The following is a 26,821-nucleotide window of genomic DNA, read 5'->3' on the forward strand; positions in this document are numbered from 1 at the left end:
TGTATAGTGCAAAATACAAGAGATAGAAAAAGGTATACAGTGAAAAGTAAAGTTTCCCTCTACTCTTTGTCCCCTTCTCAGGATTCAGTCATTGTTATCCATTTCTTTTGTGTTTGCCTAGAGGAATTCCACATGAATAAAAATCAGTACATAATCATGTATGATATATATGCACACACAAATATGGCAGCATATTGTATCCTTCTGTACCATGCTTCTTTTTACCCTCAATTAAAAGATCTTTCATAGAGGTTCATAAAATTTGCCTCTTTGTTTTCCAGTTGCTGAATATTCTATTTTATGGATCTACCATGATTAGTTTAACCAATTTCTTTTTTGGTAGGTGCTTAGATTGTTTCAGATCTTTTGTTATAGCAGTTTACACATGTGCAGTCGTATAAGTTAGATCTAGTCCACTGGGCCTGATACACTTTTTCAGATCAAACTCTGTAATGAAAACTCTTAGAGAAGAAAATCTGTATTACACAGAATAGAGTGAGATGTGATAATGTCTACAGATTTGTTTAGTGGTAGAAATATATGAAAAATGAAAATTCTAATTTTTCCTTTTACCTTAAGAAACTTTTATTTTTTAGCAATTGCCTGAGAATTGTTTCCTTGTGTGGGAAGTGTTATCCTATTCCTGATTCTTTCCGCTAGGGCAGACTTGTTTTATTTTTCCATAAATTATGTTTTTGCATTTGGTACCAAATTATCCACATTCACTAGTATCAATTGGCTGGTTGTAACCTAAAGAAATATTAAAAAAAAAAAGTTGCAATTGGAAGAAAATAATGATTCCTGGTTAGATATGCATTAAGGAAGTGTTGTGGACCCAACTTTAAGCATTTGTACCACTTCAGCTCATTTAGCTTGTTGCTTTTTATGATCCAGGTTCGTGTTTCCTAACTAGAGTACTTGACCCTGTGTTAGAGGATAAATGTGGTGTATCTTCTTGAAGCCTCCATTTAAATTGCAGATAGGAGCATGGGAATTTTGAAATTACTATGGATATTGTCATTTAGTTTATTACATTCACATGAATTTTTAAAAAAAATTTATTTATTTTATTTTTGGCTGCATTGGGTCTTCGTTGCTGTGCGTGGGCTTTCTCTAGTTGCGGAGAGCAGGTGCTACTCTGTTGCGGTGCACGGGCTTCTCATTGTGGTGGCTTCTCTTGTTGTGGAACACAGGCTCTAGAGTGCAGGCTCAGTAGTTGTGGCACATGGGTTCAGTAGTTGTGGCTCACGGGCTCTAGAATGCAGGCTCAGTAGTTGTGGTGCATGGGCTTAGTTGCTCCGTGGCATGTGGGATCTTCCTGGACCAGGGCTCGAACCCACATCCCCTGCATTGGCAGGCGGATTCTTAACCACTGCGCCACCAGGGAAGCCCCTCACATGAATTTTTGGACTAAAACAGAAGATTTAAAAGAATTTGTTTGCATATCACCCAGTTTCTATGAATCTGAGTTTATTTTCCTTTTTCATTTGTTATTTGAGTGGAAAAGCTGGAGAGGCATTGATTGAAGTGAGAGGCTAGAAACACTATTAAAAATAAACTTATGTAAATTTTAAGAAACAGTGGATCACTTATGGATTCAAAGTAGTTTAGAGGTAAAAATTCACGCATTTATATATTGCTAACTTATAGATTATGTGATTTATTTATGTAATGAAAACAGTTTATAACTAATATAAACTGTCCAAGAGTCTGTTAGCTGCATTCATTCATGTATTCATTCATATAGCATGTGTACATGAATGCCTTTATGGCAGGGACCCCACATTTTAGTGTGTATCACAGCCACCTGAGAGCTTGTTAAAAGCTTGTTAAAAACTCCAGGTAACCATCCCCAGAGATTGTGATGACATAGTGATCTCTTTTTAAAATAAACACATTATTGGATGATTCTCGTCTGTAGACCACTTTTTGACTATTATAGGAGAAAGAATTATCGTAACTAAAAGGTTAAAAAAATACCCCATTACTTAAAAAGATTTAATGGCAGGAGAATATAAAAGTCTTAAGGATTGTGAGCGATTTAAAACAGTAGCATAATGCAGCATAATAGGCTTGGTTTTGAATTTGACCTGCCTACTGTAAAGGCCAATAGATAGTAGTTGTTTGCTAAACATTAGTAATGGATAACTTGTGACTGGCAGCAACAATTATGTTGCTATTTCATGGTCCAAGTAGAAAATACATATCTTAAGAGTCAAAATGTATTTTTCCTAGGCATTTAAATTACTCTGAAGAAATAAAGTAATTTATTTTGAAATGTCAAATATAATTGAGGTCAGGCATTAAATTTTTATCAAATGAGGGATGAGTTAAATTAATCTTTTAAAATACTGTTTTGAGGAGAATGGTGAGGGTATGGTGAAACAGGTATTGTTCATGCATGGTGCATGATTTTGAATGGATGCAATTTTGGATAACATTTTGAATATATGTATTGAAATCTTAAAAAGACTCATTGATTTACATAGTAATTCCATTCTGAGAATCTCAAAAGGAGATAATTTAAAATATGGAAATAGAGATATATATTACAGAATTGTTTATAATAGCGCAAAAAATTGGAAAGAAAGAACCTAAACATCTTATATTAATGTTTAAGGAAGCAGTGATCCATTTACAAAAAGAAATCTTATTTAGCCATAAAATGTCTATAAAGAGTTCATAATACAGGGAAATACCTATGTATAATGTTATGTAAATAAAATCAAGTTACAGAATTGTATATCATTTTAAAGACTAGAAGGAAATTTGGAAAATATTAATTTTGGTGGGTTTTTAAAATAATTATGGGATTTTTGTTTTTCCCCCTTCTTAATATGTATTCCCCACAATTTCCATACTGAATATATATATATATATATATATATATTTTTTTTTTTTTTTTATAATGAAGAAATAGCAGACAAAAATCAGTATCTTGATCTTAAAAAAGAGTTTAGGTAAGATACTATATAACCAGGCACTCTCAAGGAACTTAGTGGCATCATTTGATAGGGATAGGGAATTTGTTTATAAACAGAATAAGAGTAAGAATAGGGAGTCCAAATTAATAGACTGTTAAAGGGATCAATGCTGAACCTATTTTCAGGTTATGGTTTTGTAAATCACCTCAAGGGAGAAATACACCGTGATCCTTCAAATTTGAAGCCCTTTTACGTATGAAATGCCAGTGGAATTGGTATTAACTATATGAAAATTTTGAGAGACTGTATATGAGTGGACAGAAAAGTGGTAAGTGATGTCCACTTGGCCAGATATGGGTTAGTTGGTATGCACTAAAGATTGTTCATTTGGATAGTTATTTGCCGCTATGGATTCTATTCTGAACTACAGAGTTTAGCAAAAAATATAAACAGATTCTTAAAATGTTTATAATTTTAGTGGGTAATAAGGAATCCAAGATATTTGGATTTGGTCTAACCCTTTGAGGTTTGTATCAAGGAGAACAATAGTGTTCTTCATAGCAAGGTTTTTTTTATTTTTGTTTTTGTTTTTTTGGTTTGATACAGTACTGCTCTGGATGGGTTTTGGGTCAGATTCAGTGAGACAATTCTTGTGTTCTTGTACTCCTAAGGGCATATTATTTTCTGTATGAGGAGTCCTGTCATAAGATACATAAAAACAAACAGCATCCCTTGCCATGTATCTAAAAATAGGATACTTAGTTTTGTAAATAGCATAGCAATAAATTATAAGTATATGGTCACAGTAAGACATCAGTAATGAGAGAAGGGATTTAGGGAGAACTGCTGAAATGTTATTTTTTAAATTAAATGAGGTCATTATAGTCAGTAAGCCTTCTGAGAAATACTTTTCATTGTAGTGAGAAGTGGTTCCCAAATGCTGTTTTTTGATGAATTTTTTCACTGTTTTGCATTGAAATTAAAAAATGCCAGAACATTGTGGAGAGTGTGGTTTTCATAGTGCTACTATATTTCATTGATTTTAAGATGTACGTTTTCCCACATTTTAACATTTCTGAAATTGAGATGTGTTTTACAATCAATGGCATCTTTAAATCATTGTCAGTTGCGAAATAGTTGTCACTGCCTACATATACTCGAACTCAATAATTAATCCTGTTGGTATGACTAGACAACTGCAACCAATTGGTGTTTCTGGTAACATACCATTTAAGGACCATTTATGAAAGAGATGAACATGCCTGGGTTGTCTTCTGAAACCTGTTGGTTGCACCTTTTGGTGATATCTTTTGGTAAGATCAGAAAAGATATAGCATCAAGACTTGGACAATGTGTGTCAGTTTCTTGGACTAGAGTCCCGAGGCAGTAGAGGAACATTTTTAAAAGGAATATCACATCACTAATTCCTTTGGTACAGAGAATGATATTATGGAAAAACAGGGTCACTGATGACTGAGTTAAAAAGCAATTTAGATATTAGATTGTGAATGTGAAGAAAATTTTAAGAGTATCTTGAGTTCATTTTGCTTTTCTTTTTTACATAAACTTGTGTTATGAGAATTCACATCTAAATAAGTTTAAGAACTTTTCCAATAAATATAAAAATTCTAAGTGATAAGAAACCATCTGTCTTATTTTATTTTATTTTATTTTATTTATTTATTTTTTTTTTTTTAAAGATTTTTAATTTTTATTTATTTATTTATGGCTGTGTTGGGTCTTCGTTTCTGTGCGAGGGCTTTCTCTAGTTGTGGCGAGCGGGGGCCACTCTTCATCGCGGTGCGCGGGCCTCTCACTATCGTGGCCTCTCTTGTTGCGGAGCACAGGCTCCAGACGCGCTGGCTCAGTAATTGTGGCTCACGGGCCTAGTTGCTCCGCGGCATGTGGGATCTTCCCAGACCAGGGCTCGAACCCGTGTCGCCTGCATTGGCAGGCAGATTCTCAACCACTGCGCCACCAGGGAAGCCCCATCTGTCTTATTTTAATTGGAAGGTTTTTTATTTTCTTTCTTTCTTAGTGATACATAAAACACTGGTGCACCTTCTTGGAATCAATGAAATGTGGTTATTCAGTTTAAAGGACTGAGGTTATCTTAAAATTGTGCACTTATTACTTTTTGGTGTTACGGTATTTATTTTAAGAAATCATGGTGGTCATAGATAAATGGTTGATGTGTTTTAAATGTCCTTTCTTGAGAAAATAAAATATTTGCACAGCCACTATGGAGAACAGCATGGAAGTTTCTTAAAAAACTAAAAATAGAGTTACAATAGCAGTCCCACTCCTGGCCATGTATCTGGAAAAGATGAAAACTCTAATTTGAAAAGACACATGCACCACAGTGTTCACAGCAGCACTATTTACAATAGCCAAGACATGGAAGCAACCTAAGTGACCATCGACAGATGAATGGATAAAGAAGATATGGTATATGTACAATATATAGTGGTATATTACTCAGCCACAAAAAACAATTAAATGATACCATTTGCAGCAACATGGATGGACCTAGAGATTATCATACTAAATAAAGTCAGACAGAGAAAGACAAATATCATATGGTATCACTTTATATGTGGAATCTAAAAAAATGATACAAATGAACTTATTTAAAAAACAGAAATAGACTCACAGACATAGAAAACAAACTTATGGTTACCAAAGGGAAAAGGCAGGAGCTAAGGATAAATTAGGAATTTGAGATTAACAGATAGACACTACTATATATAAAATAGAGAAAAAACAAGGACTTACTGTATAGCATGGGGAACTATATTCACTATCTTGTAATAACCTATAATGGAAAAGAATCTGAAAAAGAATATATATATACACGTATATATATATATATATATATATCTGAATCACTTTGCTGTACACCTGAAACTAACACAACATTGTAAATCAACTATATTTCAATTAAAAAATTTTAATTGATAATGTCTCATCTCATTTTACCTGCATAACATATTGATAGTGAAGTAACATAACATTATTATTGGTATGGAAATTAAACCATCTATAATGACAAAATCTGTTTTGAGATGAGAGCTCATGTTTTTGACATTTTGGACTTCTCAATACTTTAATCTTTTTAATATAAAATATATAATTGGAATAGCACTAAATATGGAAAACCAGGATCCATCTTGCTACAAATTTCATAATCATGATAATTATCATTGTACAACCAGTACTGTGATGGAAAATGTTAACATTCATCTTTCTCATATACAAAATACCTCAAGGCAACATTACATTGTTTTGAATAAGTTTACTGTCAGTACTTCAAATAAAGTTGACATGTGCGAAAAAAAAAAAAAAATTGCAACCCTATGTTGGTCCCTTAAATTTCTTCTGAAATTTTATTGGCCTGTAACATTCAGCGATCCAGGAGCCACTGTCATAAAAAGTCTAGCATGTTAATCTTATTTATTTTTGTGTTTTGGCCACGCTACGCGGCATGCGGGATGATTCCCCAACCAGGGATTGAACCTAGGCCTCTGCAGTGAGAGCGCCAAATCCTAACCACTAGGCCACCTAGGAACTCCCTAACATATTAATCTTATTATTTGTAGACTTTCCATCACAGATTAGAGTTTATTTCTTAGCTTGGTTTTAACAGATTTAGAGTGATTAAGAAGAAAATACTAGGTGCTGACAACCTACTTTTTTGGCTTTGTATTTTTTGCTTCTGCTTTGTCTCTTGTTACTTTGGTTTTTTGGGTTTTTTTTACATTTAAAAAAAATTTTCATTTTATTTATTTATTTTTGGCTGTGTTGGTTCTTCGTTGCTGCACGTGGGCTTTCTCTAGTTGTGGCAAGCGGGCGCTGCTCTTCGTTGCAGTGCGCAGGCTTCTCATTGCAGTGGCTTCTCTTGTTGCAGAGCACGGTCTCTAGGCACATGAGCTTCAGTAGTTGTGGCTCATGGGCTGTAGAGCGCAGGCTCAGTAGTTGGGGTGCACGGGCTTAGTTGCTCCACGGCACGTGGGATCTTCCCGGACCAGGGCTTAAACCCGTGTCCCTTGCATTGGCAAGCGGATTCTTAACCACTGCGCCACCAGGGAAGCCTGGTTACTTTGTTTTAACCAGTCCTGTAGAATTATATTTACTATGCTGGTACCAATTAAAAAAGAATGTTAAAAAAGTTGTGATAGTTGATCATTCTTTACCTTATGTATGTGGAATACTTTGATTAGCACTGGAAGGCTCCTCTCCTAACCGAAACTGTCTTTCCTATTAGCTTGTCCTGGTGTCTGAATTTATCATCTTTCCACCATTCTTTGGATTTAAGACATTGACACTTATAAAGTGCCATGAAGGCAGGTATCTCTCCTGTCTTTTTTTTTTTTTTAAGTTTTTTATTAAAAAACTTTATTATTTATTTTTGGCTGCATCGGGTCTTAGTTGCGGCACGCAGGATCTTCGTTGAGGCATGCGGGATCTTTTCATTGCGGTGCACGGGCTTCTCTCTAGTTGTGGCACGCGGGTTTTCTCTTCTCTAGTTGTGGTGCACAGGCTCCAGGGCTCGTGGGCTCTGTAGCTCTGGCGTGGGTTCCAGAGTGCATGGGCTCTGTAGTTTGTGGCACGCAGCCTCTCTAGTTGAGGCGGGCAAGCTCAATAGTTGTGCTGCACGGGCTTAGTTGCTCCACAGCATGTGAGATCTTAGTTCCCTGACCAGGGATTGAACCCACATCCCCTGCATTGCAAGGAGGATTCTTTACCACTGGACCACCAGGAAAGTCCCATTTCCTCTCTTTTTTTTATTGCTATAACTCCAGCATTCATCCCACTTCCTGGCACATAAATAGCTGCTCCATAAATATTTATTCAGTTAACAAATGAAAGCAAATTATAACATGATTGGTCATAGTTAACCTTATGATGTAATAGTTTATTAAATAACTAGTAGAACATAAAGCTGTGTGGTGACTGAAACACAATACAGATAAAATTCTAGGAAAGGTAAGTGATAGGACTAGAATGGTCCTCAGGCTTTATTTATTTATTTAAACATTTTTAAATTTTATTTTGGTCCTCGGGCTTTTTGAGGTGTATTCTACTTTCCTTTTTTTTCCCTGAATTTAATTTAATTTATTTTTTTACACAGCAGGTTCTTAATAGTCATCCATTTTATACATATTAGTGTATGTATGTCAATCCCAATCTCCCAGTTCATCCCACCACCAGCCCCCCCACCCCCGCCACTTTCCCTGATTGGTGTCCATACGTTTGTTCTCTACATCTGTTTTTCTGTTTCTGCCCTGCACACCAGTTCATCTGTACTATTTTTCTAGGTTCCACATATATGCGTTAATATACGATATTTGTTTTTCTCTTTCTGACTTACTTCACTCTGTATGACAGTCTCTAGATCCATCCACATCTCTGCAAATGACCCAGTTTTTCCTTTTTATGGCTGAGTAATATTCCATTGTATATATGTGCCACATCTTCTTTATCCATTCGGCTGTCGATGGCCATTTAGGTTGCTTCCATGACCTGGCTATTGTAAATAGTACTGCAGTGAACATTGGGGTGCGTGTGTCTTTTTTTTTTTTTTTTTTTTTTTTAGTGTTACCAAGGATTAGCTGTGTGCTCTCACTCTCAGCTTACAGATTCACATTGTTTTTTTTTTTAAATTAATTAATTAATTTTTATTTTTGGCTGTGTTGGGTCTTCGTTTCTGTGCAAGGGCTTCCTCTAGTTGCGGCAAGCGGGGGCCACTCTTCATCGCGGTGCACGGGCCTCTCACTATCGTGGCCTCTCGTTGCGGAGCACAGGCTTCAGACGCGCAGGCTCAGTAGTTGTGACTCACGGGCCTCGTTGCTCTGCGGCATGTGGGATCTTCCCAGACCTGGGCTCGGACCCGTGTCCCCTGCGTTAGCAGGCAGATTCTCAACCACTGCACCACCAGGGAAGCCCCCGCATGTGTCTCTTTGAATTATGGTTTTTTCTGGGTATATTCCCAGTAGTTGGATTGCTGGGTCATATGGTAATTCTATTTTTAGTTTTTTAAGGAACTTCCATACTGTTCTCCATAGTGGCTGTATCAATTTACATACCCACCAGCAGTGCAAGAGGGTTTCCTTTTCTCCACACCGTCTCCAGCATTTGTTGTTTGTAGATTTTCTGATGATGTCCATGCTAACTGGTGTGGGTGATACCTCACTGTAGTTTTGATTTGCATTTCTCTAATAATTAGTGATGTTGAGCAGTTTTTCATGTGCTTCTTGGCCATCTGTATGTCTTCTTTGGAGAAATGTCTATTTAGGTCTTCTGTCCATTTTTGGATTGGGTTGTTCATTTTTTTAATATTGAACTGCCTGAGCTGTTTATATATTTTTGAGATTAATCCTTTGTCCGTTCATTCATTTGCAAATATTTTCTCCCATTCTGAGGGTTGTCTTTTCGTCTTGTTTGTAGTTTCTTTTGCTTTACAAAAGCTTTTAGTTTCATTAGGTCCCATTTGTTTTTTTTTGTTTTTATTTCCATTGCTCTAGGAGGTGGATCAAAAAGATCTTGCTGTGATTTATGTCAAAGAGTGTTCTTCCTGTGTTTTCCTCTAAGCGTTTTATAGTGTCTGGTCTTATTAGAGGTCTTAGGTCTCTAATCCATTTTGAGTTTATTTTTGTGTATGGTGTTAGGGAGTGTTCTAATTTCATTCTTTTATAGGTAGCTGTCCAGTTTTCCTAGCACCACTTATTGAAGAGGCTGTCTTTTCTCCATTGTATATTCTTGCCTCCTTTGTCATAGATTAGTTGACCGTAGGTGCGTGGATTTATCTCTGGGCTTTCTATCCTGTTCCATTGATCTATATTTCTGTTGTTGTGCCAGTACCATATTGTCTTGATTACTGTAGCTTTGGAGTATAGTCTGAAGTCAGGGAGTCTGATTCTTCCAGCTCCATTTTTTCCCTCAAGACTGCTTTGGCTATTTGGGGTCTTTGGTGTCTCCATTACAAACTTTAAGATTTTTTGTTCTAGTTCTGTAAAAAATGCCATTGGTAATTTGATAGGGATTGCGTTGAATCTGTAGATTGCTTTGGGTAGTGTAGTCATTTTCATAATATTCATCCTTCCAATCCAAGAACATGGTATATCTCTCCTTCTGTTTGTGTCATCTTTGATTTCTTTCACCAGTGTCTTATAGTTTTCTGAGTACAGGTCTTTTACCTCCTTAGGTAGGTTTATTCCTTTGTATTTTATTATTTTTGTTGCAATTGTGAATGAGATTGTTTCTCTTTAATTTCTTTCTGATATTTCATTGTTAGTGCATAGGAATGCAAGAGATTTCTGTGCATTAATTTTGTATCCTGCAACTTTACCAAATTCATTGATTAGCTCTAGTAGTTTTCTGGTGGCATCTTTTGGATTATCTATGTATAGTATCATGTCATCTGCAAACAGTGACAGTTTTACTTCTTCTTTTCTGATTTGGATTCCTTTTATTTCTTTTTCTTCTCTGACTGCCTTGGCTAGGACTTCCAAAACTATGTTGAATAATAGTGGCAAAGGTGGACATCCTTGTTTTCTTCCTGATCTTAGAGGAAATGCTTTCAGTTTTTCACCATTGAGAATGATGTTGGCTGTGGGTTTGTCGTATATGGCCTTTATTATGTTGAGGTAGGTTCCCTCTATGCCCACTTTCTTGAGAGTTTTTATCATAAATGGGTGTGGAATTTTGTCAAAAGCTTTTTCTGCATCTATTCAGATGATCATATGGTTTTTATTCTTCAATTTGTTAATATGGTGTATCACATTGATTGATTTGCGTATATTGAAGAATTGTTGCATCCCTGGGATAAATCCCACTTGATCATGGTGTATGATCCTTTTAATCATACACCATGGTGATGTTGGATTCTGTTTGCTAGTACTTTGTTCAGGATTTTTGCATCTATCTTCATTGGTGATATTGGTCTGTAATTTTCTTTTTTTGCATCATCTTTGTCTGGTTTTGGTATCAGGGTGATGGTGGCCTCGTAGAATGAGATTGGGAGTGTTCCATCCTCCGCGATATTTTGGAAGAGTTTGAGAAGAATGGGTGTTAGCTCTTCTCTAAACGTTTGATAGAATTCACCTGTGAAGCCATCTGGTCCTGGACTTTTGTTTCTTGGAAGATTTTTAGTCACAGTTTCAATTTCATTACTTGTGATTGGTCTGTTCATATTTTCTGTTTCTTCCTGGTTCAGCCTTGGAAGGTTATACCTTTCTAAGAATTTGTCCATTTCTTCCAAGTTGTCCAATTTATTGGCATACATTTGCTTGTAGTAGTCTCTTAGGATGCTTTGTACTTCTGCAGTGTCTGTTGTAACTTCTCGTTTTACATTTCTAAGTTTATTGATTTGAGTCCTCTCCCTCTTTTTCTTGATGAGTCTGGCTAAAGGTTTATCGATTTTGTTTATCTTCTCAAAGAACCAGGCTTTAGTTTTATTATCTTTGCTACTGCTTTGTTTCTATTTCATTTATTTTTGCTCTGATCTTTATGTTTACTTTCGTTCTACTAACTTTGGATTTTGTTTGTTCTTCTTTCTCTAGTTCCTTTAGGTGTAAGGTTAGATTGTTTATTTGAGATTTTTCATGTTTCTTGAGGTAGGATTGTATTGCTGTAAACTTCCCTCTTCGAACTGCTTTTGCTGCGTTCCATAGGTTTTGGATTGTCATGTTTTTGTTGTCATTTGTCTCTAGGTATTTTTTGATTTTCTCTTTGATTTCTTCAGTGATCTCTTGGTTATTTAGTTACGTATTGTTTAGCCTCCATGTGTTTGTCTTTTTTACGTTTTTTTTCCCTGTAATTTATTTCTAATCTCATAGCGTTGTGGTCAGAAAAGATGCTTGATATGATTTCAGTTTTCTTAAATTTTCCAAGGCTTGATTTGTGACCCAAGTTGTGATCTATCCTGGAGAATGATCTGTGCGCACTTGAGAAGAAAGTGTCATCTCCTGTTTTTGGTTGGAATGTCCTATAAATATCAATTAAATGTATCTGGTCTGTTGTGTCATTTAAAGCTTGTGTTTCCTTATTAATTTTCTGTCTGGATGACCTGTCCACTGGTGTAAGTGAGGTGTTAAAAGTCCCCCACTATTATTGTGTTACTGTCTATTTCCTCTTTTATAGCTGTTAGCAGTTGCCTTATGTATTGAGGTGCTTCCATGTTGGGTGAATATATATTTATAACTGTTATATCTTCTTCTTGGATTGATCCCTTGATCATTATGTTGTGTCCTTCCTTGTCTCTTGTAACATTCTTTATTTTAAAGTTTATTTTATCTGATATGAGTATTGCTACTCCAGCTTTCTTTTGATTTCCATTTGCGTGGAATATCTTTTGCCATCCTCTCACTTTCAGTCTGTATGTGTCCCTAGGTCTGAAGTGGGTCTCTTGTAGACAGCATATATATGGGTCTTGTTTTTGTATCCATTCAGCCAGCCTGTGTCTTTTGGTTGGAGCATTTAATCCATTCACAGTTAAGGTAATTATCGATATGTATGTTCCTATGACCATTTTCTTAATTGTTTTGGGTTTGTTTTTGTAGGTCCTATTCTTCTCTTGTGTTTTCCACTTAGAGAAGTTCCTTTAGCATTTGTTGTAACTTCAGAGCTGGTTTGGTGGTGCTGAATTCTCTTAGCTTTTGCTTGTCTGTAAAGCTTTTGATTTCTCTGTCGAAACTGAATGAGATCCTTGCTGGGTAGAGTAATCTTGGTTGTAGGTTCTTCCCTATCATCACTTTAAATGTATCATGCCACTCCCTTCTGGCTTGTAGAGTTTCTGCTGAGAAATCAGCTGTTAACGTTACGGGAGTTCCCTTGTATGTTATTTGTAATTTTTCCCTTGTTGCTTTTAATAATTTTTCTTTGTCTTTAATTTTTGTCAGTTTGATTACTATGTTTCTTGGCGTTTCTCCTTGGGTTTATCCTGCCTGGAACTCTCTGCGCTTCCTGGTCATGGGTGGCTATTTCCTTTCCCATGTTAGGGAAGTTTTCGACTATAATCTCTTCAAATATTTTCTCGGGTCCTTTCTCTCTCTTCTCCTTCTGGGACCCCTATAATATGAATGTTGGTGTGTTTAATGTTGTCCCAGAGGTCTCTTAGGCTGTCTTTATTTCTTTTCATACTTTTTTCTTTATTCTGTTCCTTGGCAGTGATTTCCACCCTTCTGTTTTCTAGGTCACTTATCCATTCTTCTCCCTCAGTTATTCTGCTATTGACTCCTTCTAGTGTGTTTTTCATCTCAGTTATTGTATTGTTCTTCTTTGTTTGTTTGTTCTTTAATTCTTCTAGGTGTTTGTTCTTTAATTCTTCTAGGTCTTTGTTAAACATTTCGTGCATCTTCTTGAACTTTGCCTCCATTCTTTTTCAAGGTCCTGGATCATGTTCACTATCATTATTCTGAATTCTTTTTCTGCAAGGTTGCCTGTCTCCACTTCATTTAGTTGTTTTTCTGGGGTTTTATGTTGTTCCTTCGTCTGGTACATAGCCCTCTGCCTTTTCATCTTGTCTATCTTTCTGTGAATGTGGTTTTCGTTCCACAGGCTGCAGGATTGTAGTTCTTCTTCTCTACTTTCCTCTTTTTAAGGAACCTACTTCATGTTAGAAAGTATGGAATTTCCTAGAGGACAGTATTTATTCTTTACTATGTCTTGATTGACAAAATAGATGATTTAAAAAAAGTAAAAGAGGTTTCATTACCACTGTTAAGTGAATATGTATTTTTTAATCTGTAATTGATAGATCTTATATTTATCTAGAGATTTATTTTATCTTTAGGTAAAACTTGTTATGCATATAGTTTTGCGGAGTCTTTGCGGTCCAAGTCCCTTTTTTGGTTGGCCACTGTTGATCTAGACTTGCTATTGGATTGTGGTCTATAGGCCAGCAAACGTTGCTCTTACTTGCAGAGCATATTCGAAATGAAGGATCTCAGGCCCCACTCCAGACCTATAGAATCATAATTAGTATTTTAATGAGATCCTCAGGTGGTTCCATTGCACATTTTTTGAGAACAGTATAGGACACATGATTGTTTTCAGAGTCAGGAGGCCATTGAATTTTTTTTTCTCTCCAAAGAGGAATAGGAGGAGCAGACTAAAGAGAGTTAAAAATCAATTTGGCTTACTTAATTACCATATTTTAGAATGGTTCTGTTAATTAGTTGCATAGGAGTTCCTGAAAATGTGTGTGTGTTTGTGTGTGTGTGTGTGTGTGTGTGTAGTATCTTTGTGGTTTTGTCACCATGCAAATAAACTTTTTTGTGAAATATTGTTTGATTTAATTGGGACTCAAACAGAAGTGTACTGACTTGCCTGCAGCACGTTATTTATTGTCTATTTCTTAAGGAAATACTTTAGCATTGATCCTTTGGGAACCTACTTTTACTCTTTATCCAAAGGAGTACATGCCCATTTATTCCTCTCAGGGCAAGGTCAGACTACCATGAAGTAGTTTTGCGAGGATTGTTCCTTTTGATTCATTTTTTCCATTCATCACTGTGCCTTCAAATTCAGTGATATTTGAGAAAGAAAGCACACATTCTACATCACCTTCATGTATTTAGGATACCATATTGCCAAGTATCAGCCTCTGTGGAAGAATGCAAATTTATTTTTTATTTGACACTTTACAAATCAACAGTTAAGCAGCCATTTGTAATAAATAGATACACTCAGCTATCTTAGTTAAAAATAATTGAGAAACTTGGAGTTTGACTTTTATCTTAGGATCCTTCTGAAGAAACTGGCTCTTTTACAGAAGGACTGTTAAGAAAGCTTGGTTTAGTGCTTAAAACCAGTGAAGTTGGGGGCAGTAGGGTTGCTGAATTGGGAGATATTTTTTTTGTTTTATTTAGTTTTATATTTGTTTTGTAAACTTCCTATGACATGGAAATACTTATTTTAAGTTAACATGAAATTTATTAGGAAGCTAAAATTTTAATTTACTTTGAAATTAGGAACCATTTTTCCTTGAATTAGTAATGAAATTATTTAATATAAGTTTTTTGGTAACTGTTCTTAAATTTAAGTTTTAAAAATAAAGTACATCATTTGATTGCTGAATCAGACCTTTTTTGTACTTTGGCAGTTTATAGATGGGCTAGCCATTTATAAACTTGACTTGTTTATGTATATAGTCCTAAACACAGAATTTCCAAATCCATAAATGCTTCATCTCAATGGATATTTGGCAAGTACAAATTAGAAGAAACAAAGGGGTACGATTTCATACCCATCAAATTGGCAAAAATTAAAAATTCTGACAGTATCAGATGTTGGTAAGGATGTAGGGAAATGGGAAATTTGAGCCATTGCTGATGTTGGAGAAATATAATTTAAACCAAAACCTCCTGCCATCTCAGAAAACTTCTCTTCAAAGGTAGAAGAGAAAGAAAGTTTTATTTTTGACTAAGCATTAAGCTACAATATGATGCACATCACTGGCTATCTGCTAACAGATTGCAAATATGTGAAGAGTGCTCATCCTTTTATTTAGCTAGGCAGATAAAACCCATTATATGCATATTCTCAAGATAAATTATGAGTAGTGTTCAAGTAAGAGGACTTGATAGAAACATTTGTCACACATAGTTCATCCTAAATTCACTTGGTAATTGAGGTGACCATATGTATTAGCTAATTGCTTTATCCAAAGGAAAACTAAACTTACATATTTTTATGACAGGAGGTAATTTTGCAGCTTGGGGCTAGGTGGCCCTCTGAAGTTAGGTTCCTATCCCACAGAAACTGGCAGAAAGGGGCACCATCTCCCTTGATCACATTTCAAAGAGATGGCTTTTGGGTCCTTGAGAAAGATGGTCCTGAGTTGCTGGTTAGAGGCTTATTTAGCTTTTTTTTTTAATTTAAATTTTTAGAAAGTTTTTATTTTTAATAAATGTATTTATTTATTTATTTATTTATGGCTGCGTTGGGTCTTTGTTGCATCATGTGGGCTTTCTTCAGTTGCGGTGAGCGGGGGCCACTCTTCATTGTGGTGCACGGGCTTCTCACTGCGGTGGCTTCTCTTGTTGTGGAGCACTGGCTCTAGGCACGTGGGCTTCAGCAGTTGTGACACGTGGACTCAGTAGTTGTGGCTCACGGGCTCAGTAGTTGTGACTTGCGGGCTCTAGAGCGCAGGCTCAGTAGTTGTGGCGCACGGGCTTAGTTGCTCTGTGGCATGTGGGATCTTCCCAGGCCAGGGCTCAAACCCGTGTCCCCTGCATTGGCAGGCAGATTCTTAACCACTTCACCACCAGGAACGTCCCTTTAATTTTAATTTTTTAATTTTTATTTTATTTTTAAAACAACTTTTGGGACTTCCCTGGTGGCGCACTGGTTAAGAATCTGCCTGCCAATGCAGGGGACACGGGTTTGAGCCCTGGTCCGGGAAGATCCCACATGCCACGGAGCACTAAGCCCATGCGCCACAACTACTGAGCCTGCGCTCTAGAGCCCGCGAGTCACAACTACTGAGCCCACGTGCCTAGAGCCCGTGCTGTGCAACAAGAGAAGCCACCGCAATGGGAAGCCCGCGCACCTTAATGAAGAGTAGCCCCCACTCGCCGCAACTAGAGAAAGCCAGCACGCAGCAATGAAGACCCAATGCAGCTAAAAATAAATTAATAAATAAATTTATTAAAAAAATTTTATTTTGGTTGGAGTGTTGTTGATTTACAATGTTGTGTTAGTTTCAGGTGTACAGCAAAGTGAATCAGTTATACATATATCCACTCTTCTTTAGATTCTTTTGCCATATAGGCCATTACAGAGTATTGACTAGAGTTCCCTGTGCTATACAGTAGGCCCTTATTAGTTAACCTAGTTTATATGTAGTGGTGTGTACATGTCAATCCCAGTCTTTCAATTTATCCCCCCCTCACATCACCTGGTAGCCATGAGTTTGCTTTCTACATCTGTAACTCTATTTTTGTTTTGTAGATAAGTTAATATGTACCCCCTTTTTTAGATTCCACATATTAGCGATATCATATGATATTTATTTAGCTTTTTAAAAGATTTATGTACATTTCAAAGAGAAAGAATTTAGAATTACAAATTTTCAAAGAAAAGTATATGTGTGGTGTCTCTTCTCTTATTTTTTTTTTTTTTTTAATTTTAATTTGTTTTTGGCTGTGTTGGATCTTCGTTTCTGTGCAAGGGCCTTCTCCAGTTGCGGCAAGTGGGGGCCACTCTTCATCGCGGTACACGGGCCTCTTCACTATCGCGGTCTCTCTTGTTGTGGAGCACAGGCTCCAGACGCGCAGGCTCAGTAATTGTGGCTCATGGGCCTAGTTGCTCCACGGCATGTGGGATCTTCCCAGACCAGGGCCCGAACCCGTGTCCCCTGCATTAACAGGCAGATTCTCAACCACTGCGCCACCAGGGAAGCCCCTCTTCTCTTATTTTTAACAGGGAGAATTAAATCTCTTATTATTATTTGCTCTTACACTGGTGAGTAAATTGATCTGCCTGCTTCAGTGGGCAATTTAGTCGTGTTCTAGTAAAGTTGAAGATGTTCATACTCAATGATCCAGTACTTTTACTTCTAGATAAATCCCAGAGAGACTCTTAACAGACGTTCATGAGAGACTTGTAGGACTGTATACTAACAGTGAAACAGTGGAAACAACCAAACTGTCTGAGTAAGAGAATGAACAGATAAATTTTGGTATATTCATATATTACAATACTATACAGCATTGAAAATGAATAAATTAGAGCTACATGTATCAACATGGATAATTTTTAAAAATAATTTGACTAAAAGTAGTTTAGAAGAACAGGTACACTACATTTATGTAACATTTAAAAACAAAAACAAAAAAAACCCATGGAGAACAAAATAATACATGTATTATTTATGGATACATAAATTAGTAAACGTATAACACAATAATAAACACCAAAATCAGAAAGTGGTTACCTTGGTTACCTTAGGAGGGAGGTATATAATGGGATCAGCAGGGAATTCAGATGTCTTTAATATTTTATTTCTTTTTTTAAAATTAATAATTAAAAAAAATTTTTTAGTATTTTTTTGGCTGCACTGGCTTGTTGCTGCGCGTGGGCTTTCTCTAGTTGCGGGGAGTGGTGGCTACTCTTCATTGCGGTGCACGGGCTTCTCATTGCGGTGGCTTCTCTTGTTGCGGAGCACGGGTTCTAGGCGCACGGGCTTCAGTAGTTGCAGCATGAGGGCTCAGTAGTTGCCGCACACGGGCCCCAGAGCACGTGGGCTTCAGTAGTTGTGTTGTGTGGGCTCAATAGTTGTGGCTCGTAGGCTCTAGAGCGCAGGCTCAGTTGTGGCGCACAGGCTTAGTTGCTCTGCAGCATGTGGGATCTTCCCGGACCAGGGCTTGAACCCATGTCCCCTGCACTGGCAGGCGGATTCTTAACCACTGGACCACCAGGGAAGTCCAGTATTTTATTTCTTAATAAAAGAAGATCTTAAGTAAATAAGATAGAATGTTAAGGTTTAATTTATTTGGGCAGTCAATCCATGAGTGTTTGTTATATTATTATCTAGATTCTTTTGTAATGTTTAAATTTTTTTTAATTAAAAGTTTAAAAAGAGAGAGCCGGAGAAAAAGGGGACAGTGGAAATCAATTTGCTAGTATTGCATATTTGCACGGTAATGATAATGATCTAGTAAAAAGGGAAAAGTTAGTGCAGGAGACAAGGACAGTTGTAAGAGCAGAGTCCTTGAGTGTGAAAAACAAAGTGAGATCCAGTGCAGAAGTAATTTGTTTGGCTTTTGTTAGGAGCAAGGACAGTTTGATTGAAACAGGAGAGAAAGCAGAATAAATGGTGGGAAGAGGAAGTAGTTCTCTTCTGAATTTAGGGCGACTAACATTCAGGTTTGCCTGAGACTGGGAGGTTTCCCAGGATGCAGGACTTCCAGTGCTAAAACTGGCAAAGTCCTGAGCAACCAGGATGGTTGGTTATTCTGCTTGTTTTTCCTTAACAAAGTGAAAAGTTTGATCATCTGTTGGGAATGGGAATGGGAAGGGGATGATGGTTTAAGGTAAAAAGAGAAGCTGTATGAAGTAACTATCTTAAAGATAGGTGAGCAAATTCACTAGGTTGTCGTGGTATGATTTCTGAGCTTTGTTTGCTAAGGATCTGCTGTAATTTATGAGTATAATTTCAAAGTTCATATGGTTGTGTATCTTTACAGTCTCATTCAACTGTTCAGATGGAGGTGCTTTGTTAAGTGGAAGGTTGGTTTTAACTATGATTTGACTATGCTGGAGGAAGAGAGGAGCAAAGGAGGGAGGCCACAGGCAAGGGAGTGATTATAGTGATGGATCATCAAATCTCAGGATGGGTATAAAAAGTGAAGAAGAGAGGATGAAGGACAGTTGGAAAAGTGACTCCAACAGATTTCTAGACGTGAACTGGAATGATAGGAAGTGAAGAGAGTGAGATGCTTGAAATTGAGATTTTTGAGGTGGTGTAGTTACACTGGTTATTTATATGGTGATGGGAATAGGGGGCTGGAGTGGATGGCAGGAAAGATCATTGAGTGTGGTAATGATCACTCCATGGATGTGATTTTAGTGATTAAGGCAGGTTTTGGTACTCTAAAAAATATTCACTTATTTTCATATACTATAGTTTTCTCTTTCTTGTTTTATTTTGTTTGATCATTGCCTCAAATTGTAGATTGTATTGTTGTTCTTGAATGAAGATGGTTGTAAATAAATAAGTGGATGGATAAAAGCAAATTTTGTTTAATCAGTACTTGTTTTTATCATATGGCTTGCTACTAGAAACTTTGTAGTTGGTTAAGTTTCAAACGTTAACATCCAGAATGATGATCCACTGCCCATTAAGCTATTTTAGTTCCAAATAGGTTCAGTGAGGACTTTGTGTCATGTATGGTTATTAGTACTGTATTGCTTTGCTCACTCCTGTTTCTCTCCTTCTCTTTTTATAGGACCGCAACTGAATGCACAGCTAGAAGGTTGGCTTTCACAAGTACAGTCCACAAAAAGACCTGCTAGAGCCATTATTGCACCGTAAGTTTTAAGGGTCTTTACCCAGAATCTTTCATATGTTAATTATTGATAAAGAATGAGTATCTACGGATTGAATTAAAAATTAAAAATCAAATGCTGTGTTGAACTGAAGAAGTTATATTCACTAAATTTCATGATTCTTGTGGCTTTCACTTTAACTGAAGGATAAAGGAATTGGCTACTTTATTTTCTCAGATGCAGAAATATCAAAATTTACTTTTGGTAATAAAACTGACTTTTAAAACAGAGTTGTTTACATTAGATAAACTTGGTGATTTCAGTAGTATTTGGTACAAATGAATAAGTTCTGTTTTAAACATTGAAAAGATCTACTTTAATCACATAATTTTAAACTTATAATAAAAAATGGATTAAACATAATATGGTGCAGTATGGAGTAGCAGCCAGATTTTTAGGGGAGGGGTAGATTTTTTTTTTTTAATGAAGAAAATCTGTGACTATTTCGTCTATGTTAGAGGGCTTTTTGAGAACTACAGGCTAGCAAACATACAGTTAACTATGTGTCTGTGTATGATGTGAATTCAGTTAATTTTGATTTGGTAAATGTTGGAGTTTGTGCTATTTCTGTCACAGCAGCATCTTTTATGTGACTTCTGTTGAGTTCAGGTTGGTACCTTGATAAATAGTAAATAGTGAAAATAATAGCAACCACTTATTAAACAATATGAGAATTAAATGAGTAAATACACATAAAAAGCTTACATTAATGTTTGGCACATAATAAGTATTCCATAAATGTTATGTATTTTTTGTGCCAAACTTTTTGTTAAATACTCCATTTGTATGGTCTAACTTCATCTCGTTTAAAAGATTCAGGAAGCTGACTATACTACTTACCAACTGTGTGACATATAAGTTATTTAATCTCTTGTGCCTTTGTCTCCTTGGTAAAATTGGAATAATAGTATTACTTTCATATAGTTTTTCCAAAGATTAAATGAGCTAATCTTTATAAAACTTTTAGCATAATGACTTGCTATTACTTATTTTGTTATTCAGCAAATATCTACCAGGCTAAATGCCAGATACTCTTCTTTGTGCTGCTCTTTGAATAAAACAAAATCACTACTCTCATGGTGCTTGCCTTTTAGTATTTGGGGAAGACAGACAGTAAATAAATAATTATATTCTGTGTCAGGTGCTGATGGGTGCTAAGAAAAAATAAAGCAGATAAGAAGATTGAGAATGACAGTATGGGTAGGGAGTTGCTAGTTTAGATAGGATAGTAAGAAAAGGTCTTCCTCATAAGGTAACAATTGAGTCTAAATGATGTGAGAGAGAGGTTATGCAGATGCCCAGGGAAAAAGGGTTTCAGGTTGAGGACGAAGCAAGGACAAAAGCTCTGGGGCAGGATACGCTTAATGTGTTTGAGGAAAAGCAAGGCCAGTGTAGCTGGAGTGGTGTGTGTGTATGGGGAAGAGTAGTGGATGAGGTAGGCAGCGGGGGCTAGATTGTAGGGAGGCTTTGTAGGAGAACATAAAAACTTTGGTTTTTATTCCAAGTGATAAGGCAAGTAATGAGAAGTTTTGAGCAGCAAAGTGACATGATCTGACTTAGGTTTGAGAAGGATTATTCTTGCTGCTGTATGAACTTTCTGTTTTGTGGGGGGCAAGGAGTCCAATTTAGGAGGCTTATTACTATAGTACAGAAAAGAGATGACATAATGCCTTTGGCTGGGAGCTAGAGGTGGAGGTGATGAGAAGCTGTATATTCTGGGTATTTGGAAAGCAGGACCAATAAAATAGAACAAGTCAAGGATGACTCTTAAGTTTGGGCTTGTGAAATTGGAAGGATGGAATTGGGGTTTGTACTAATTAAAGGAGAAAACAAGGGTGGAGGTGGGGAGTAGAATTTGAAGTGTTTATATAAAATCTAAATTTTATTCTGCCTGTGTTAATGTTGAGATACCTATTAGATATCCAAGTGAGGCAGCTAGATATATGAATCTGGAGTACAGGGAAGAAGGGCTAGGCTGTGTTGGCATATCACACTTAACACAGCTAAGTGTGTAACTTTAATCAGACATGGTTGCCTCGGGAGTAAAATAGAGAAGAGAAGAGGTTCAAAGACCAAGGCCTTAGGCAAGCCAGCTTAATTTAGAGGTCACGATGAAGATGAGTATTTGCAAAGGAGATTTTGAAGGAGGACCAGTGGGGAAGGAGGAAAACCAAGAGTGAGTGAAGTCTCTGGGAGACAAAAGGATGAAAATGTGTCAGGGAGGAAAAGATGATCAGGTGTGTCAAATTCTGTCAAGAAGTCAAATAAGATGAGGATTGATAATTGATAATTGGATACTATGGAGATTGCTGGTTATTTTAATAAGAACAATTTCTATGGGGTGGTGGGGATGAAAGCACAGTTGGAGTGGGTTCAAGAAAGAATCAAGGAGGGAAATGAAGACAGTGAGTATAGATAGTTTTTTTGAGAAATTTTGCTATAAATCAAGGAAATCGGGCAATGGGAATATGGTGTCGGGGAGAATTTTTATTTAAGGTGGGAGATATTAAAGTGTTTATAATGTTGATGACATGATCCAGTAGAGAAAGAAAAATTGATGCAAGGATAAGTTGGGAAGTTTGTGTAAGTGAGATCCTTGGTTGGGTGAGAAACAGTGGATTAGTAATCATCTCTTTATAGCATCTCATGAGATATGTTTTATTGTCATTCCCATTACTTTGCTGGTATTTGACTATTATGGTATACTACCTTCCTAGTTAAAACTTACTCTAAATGTGGGAGCTGAGCTGAATCAACATAAAATTAAAATGAAGTTAGTTATTCATGAAAAAGTAGTTAGACTTGTTTGCTTCTTGCAGTTAGTTTTAAACTGAAATGTTTGGAAATGCCCTGGGAAATGAAATGTTTGGGTCTACGTTACAAATATATTAATTTGTAAGAGATTTCCAAGTTACCTTAGGTTTTAAAATGAATATTTGAAAATAGTTTTGGCTTTGGTGTGCATGTTTCTGCTATATAGTGACTTTGTAGTTACATTTATGTATGTATAGGCAATTTCTACTTTGTTAATATATGAAAACTTTAAATATAGTCAAGTTCATCTTATTATATGGTTTCCATCTTATTATATTTTCCTTTCCAGAGTTACCTTTTTTTTTTTTAAGGTAGAAAAGCAACAACAAATATTTTCTTGTTCTATAGGCACAAAAGGGTCTTTGTAAGAACGAGCTTATATAGTAATTAGACAACTTAAAATTTTAAGATTTCTACTTTTATTTCAAATCAAAAACATACTTTTAAAATTTTATAAATTCTAGCTCTCTGGGACCACCTTTCTTAGATTTTGCCTTCATAGGAATAAATCATGCAAGGGGAACCTTAAAAAAACAAACTCAGAACCTAGATAGCACACTTTTGAAAATGCTTAAACAGTTTGCTTATTTTTATATGGATGTAGATTAAATAGAATAATGTCATTTATTGTTGACATCATTAAATGATTAAATATTGACCCATAAACCAACTGTTGATCAATTTTAATGAATTCTAATCTATATAACATAACCAGGCACATTTAGGAGAGGGATTCAAAAGAATTTAATTTGACTAAAAAATATCTTTTGGTTGCATTTGGAACTATCTTACTTATATTGAGGCACAGGAGACAGTATGTGGCCCTGGGATATATATTGAAATGATCTCATGAGCTAGGAGTTCCAGAAGCCTTCTTACCATGACTGCCAGATACCTTGATGCCAAAATTGTTGTTTATCTTGCAGTATTCAGGAATAACTCAGCAACCCTTAGAATGGAGCTGTACAGGTATGCATCACTTAAGAAACATCTTATTGAATATAAAAATATAAGCAGATAATTGTGGAAGGGGCTTAATTTACATGATGAAATTATTTTTTACTGTCAAGCACAGACAATGAATATTGAAGGCCATACATTTAAAGCAGAATTTGATTTCTTAGTGGTTAACCTAGTAGGAATAGTATGGAATAAAGGATACTTTCACTTTTCGTTGTGTACCTTTTTTTACGGTTTGACTTTTTTACTGTGTACATTATACCTTTAGTATAAAAACCTGTTTAAAAAATTTAAAAACTAAGAAACATTTATATAGAAGATCAGGTTGTATATACTGAAGCATACCTGTAGAGCTCTACCAGTGCATGTCATGAGACAATGAATCTTCATAAATTATCTAGTTAATTTAAGTTACTGGAGATTTGCAGTCCTTGTTAATGTTAACAAACAATCTTCTAAACAGTCTCATAGTGCGTTCTGTGTTGTGTTGTGTGCTTGTTTGGCTTTGTTCTGGTTTTGTCTTGTTTCCTTTCACATAGTGAAAGCAGATGTGCCCTGTGTGAATGATAGGCCAGAAGACAGGCTCCTCACATTAGCATGGAGTTCGAGCTAAATCTGGTAGAAACCATCAAGACTTTCCCAGTCTTGTTAAGATTAAGAAGGACTGGTAGGTTATTCATGGCAATATCTCAAATCATATATACTCTAGCAGTAAAAAAAAAACCCCTAAATATGCAACATTGTGGTTAGTTTATTCTTACTTGACTTTTTAGCTCATAATATTGTTTACTTAATGTTTGTGAGATTCCATTTGTAAAAATAAAATATTCTAAATAATGACTGTTTTACCTGGATATTTTTTGGATATAATCATTTACTGATTTTTTTATTGAAGCAGGAATCTTTAGGGCCATTGAGCAGTGCCTGTGAAAGAAAAGAATAAAAGGCTAGGTGCAGCAAAATAAAATTGAGATGGAGGTTGCTGCTTCTGTAAACTGTTTGGGGCCAGTTGTCATTCAGGTTGATCCTGTACGTTTACAGATGTTTTTAAATTTAGTTTCTAGGTTTGTAGATCATATTTTAACTTAAGGTTACAAACTTTGCTTATTGCTGGAGGAGATCTCATTTCATCTGGTCCAATCTTCTCATTTCATCTAGGGCAGTCTTTTATTTTGCATTTTTCCTGCTATTCAGTAGAATTAGGACTACGGAAATCTGACTTTGTTGAATTCAAGTAAGTGTTCTTTTATTATTCCCTATATCCACTTTGATGAAAAGCCTCTCAGAATGTTTAGTAGACTCTTGGCATTCATAGTTGATATAAGTGAAAGTCCATGTGATGTAGTGATTAGTAATTTTCCTGAGGTAGGAATTTAAATTATACCACACTGCAAGGTTGCTGTATGGGAAACTGTCACTTAACTAGTGAATGATTGTGGACAGTCACCTTGCATCCTCATTTAATTGCAGCTCTCTGAGGGGCACAGAAATTCTGGTAGGTTAGGAGCTGAACTTGCTGATGCAAAGGGTCTGCTGCGTAGGTGTAAAGGAAGAAGCAAAAGTACTCTATGTTAAAAGAAAGATCAGTTTTTAGAGGTATGGTTTTAGCCTAATGACAAATTATAGATATAATAATAGTATAATTTTGTATTTGTTTACATGAGAAGTTACATTGAGAATCAGAGTTACCTGTAACAGCTAGCAGGGATGACTTTGTATTAAAGGTTTTAAGAACTTTAAAAAGACTGACTTGGACACACTTTTATGATGCATATTCAAATATCTGTAGAGCTCAAATTTTCATTGCTCTTCTGGCTATTATGCAGAACGACTAAAGAAAAAAATGTAGCCATTCCCTTAGCGAAGCCTCCTTTATTGTGAGTGATTCCTTACTGGAACCTGTTTCCACATACATGTAGAGTTATAGATTCTGTTAGCAAGAGAAGGGTGTAGGAACAGAGGATTAGTGGTGAGAGTTGATGATTATTACTATGGCTTTATTCATTACCATATATCTGGGCCAGGGTAAAGGAAAGTATTACAAATTCTCTTCTTTGACTGTGACCTTGGTCCTTTCATGAGGTAGAGTTCCTCACTGTGGGGGATAAGTGAGTATGGGGTATACTTAATGATCAAAAAATAGATACACTGCAGTGTATTCTCTATCTAAGTTAAGAATCTCCCTGTCCTTGGGAGATTGATTTAAGACGGCGGAGTAGTAGAAGGATGTGCGCTCACTCCCTCTTGTGAGAGCACAGGAATCACAACTAACTGGTGAATAATCATCGACAGGAAGACGCTGGAACTCACCAAAAAAGATACCCCACATCCAGAGACAAAGGAGAAGCCGCAATGAGACGGTAGGAGGGGCGCAATCACAATAAAATCAAATGCCATAACTGCTGGGTGGGTGACTCACAAACTGGAGAACACTTATACCACAGAAGTCCACCCACTGGAGTGAAGGTTCTGACCCCCAGGTCAGGCTTCCTAACTTGGGGGTCTGGCAACGGGAGGAGGAATTCCCAGAGACTCAGACTTTGAAGGCTAGTGGGATTTGATTGCAGGACTTCCACAGGACTGGGGGAAACAGAGACTCCACTCTTGGAGGGCACACACAAACAGAAACATAGATCAATGGAACAAGATAGAAAACCCAGAGATAAACCCATGCACCTATTGTCAACTAATCTATGACAAAGGAGGCAAAGATTTACAGTGGAGAAAAGACAGTCTCTTCAATAAGTGGTGCTGGGAAAACTGGACAGCTACATGTAAAAGAATGAAATTAGAATACTCCCTAACACCATATACAAAAATAAACTCAAAATGGATTCAAGACCTAAATGTAAGACCAGACACTATAAAACTGTTACAGGAAAACATAGGAAGAACACTCTTTGACATAAATCACAGCAAGATCTTTTTTGATCCACCTCCTAGAGCAATGGAAATAAAAACAAAAATAAACAAATGGGACCTAATGAAACTTCAAAGCTTTTGCACAGCAAAGGAAACCATAAACAAGACCAAAAGACAACCCTCAGAATGGGAGAAAATATTTGCAAACA

The 26,821-nt window shown here is 36.3% G+C and overlaps 1 protein-coding gene across 2 annotated transcripts in view; it reads left to right on the forward strand.

Annotated features, from left to right (window-relative positions):
* MEMO1 (mediator of cell motility 1) overlaps positions 1-26,821 on the forward strand; it is a 131,086-nt gene that overhangs the window by 51,959 nt on the left and 52,306 nt on the right. For both annotated transcript variants that reach the window (XM_059943650.1, XM_059943649.1), the window contains one exon: positions 19,877-19,958. In XM_059943650.1, the coding sequence (XP_059799633.1) occupies positions 19,877-19,958 (82 nt within the window). The remainder of the gene's footprint in view (positions 1-19,876; positions 19,959-26,821) is intronic.

This window comes from Balaenoptera ricei, chromosome 13, assembly GCF_028023285.1.
Source record: "Balaenoptera ricei isolate mBalRic1 chromosome 13, mBalRic1.hap2, whole genome shotgun sequence".
Taxonomy (NCBI): Eukaryota; Metazoa; Chordata; class Mammalia; order Artiodactyla; family Balaenopteridae; genus Balaenoptera; species Balaenoptera ricei.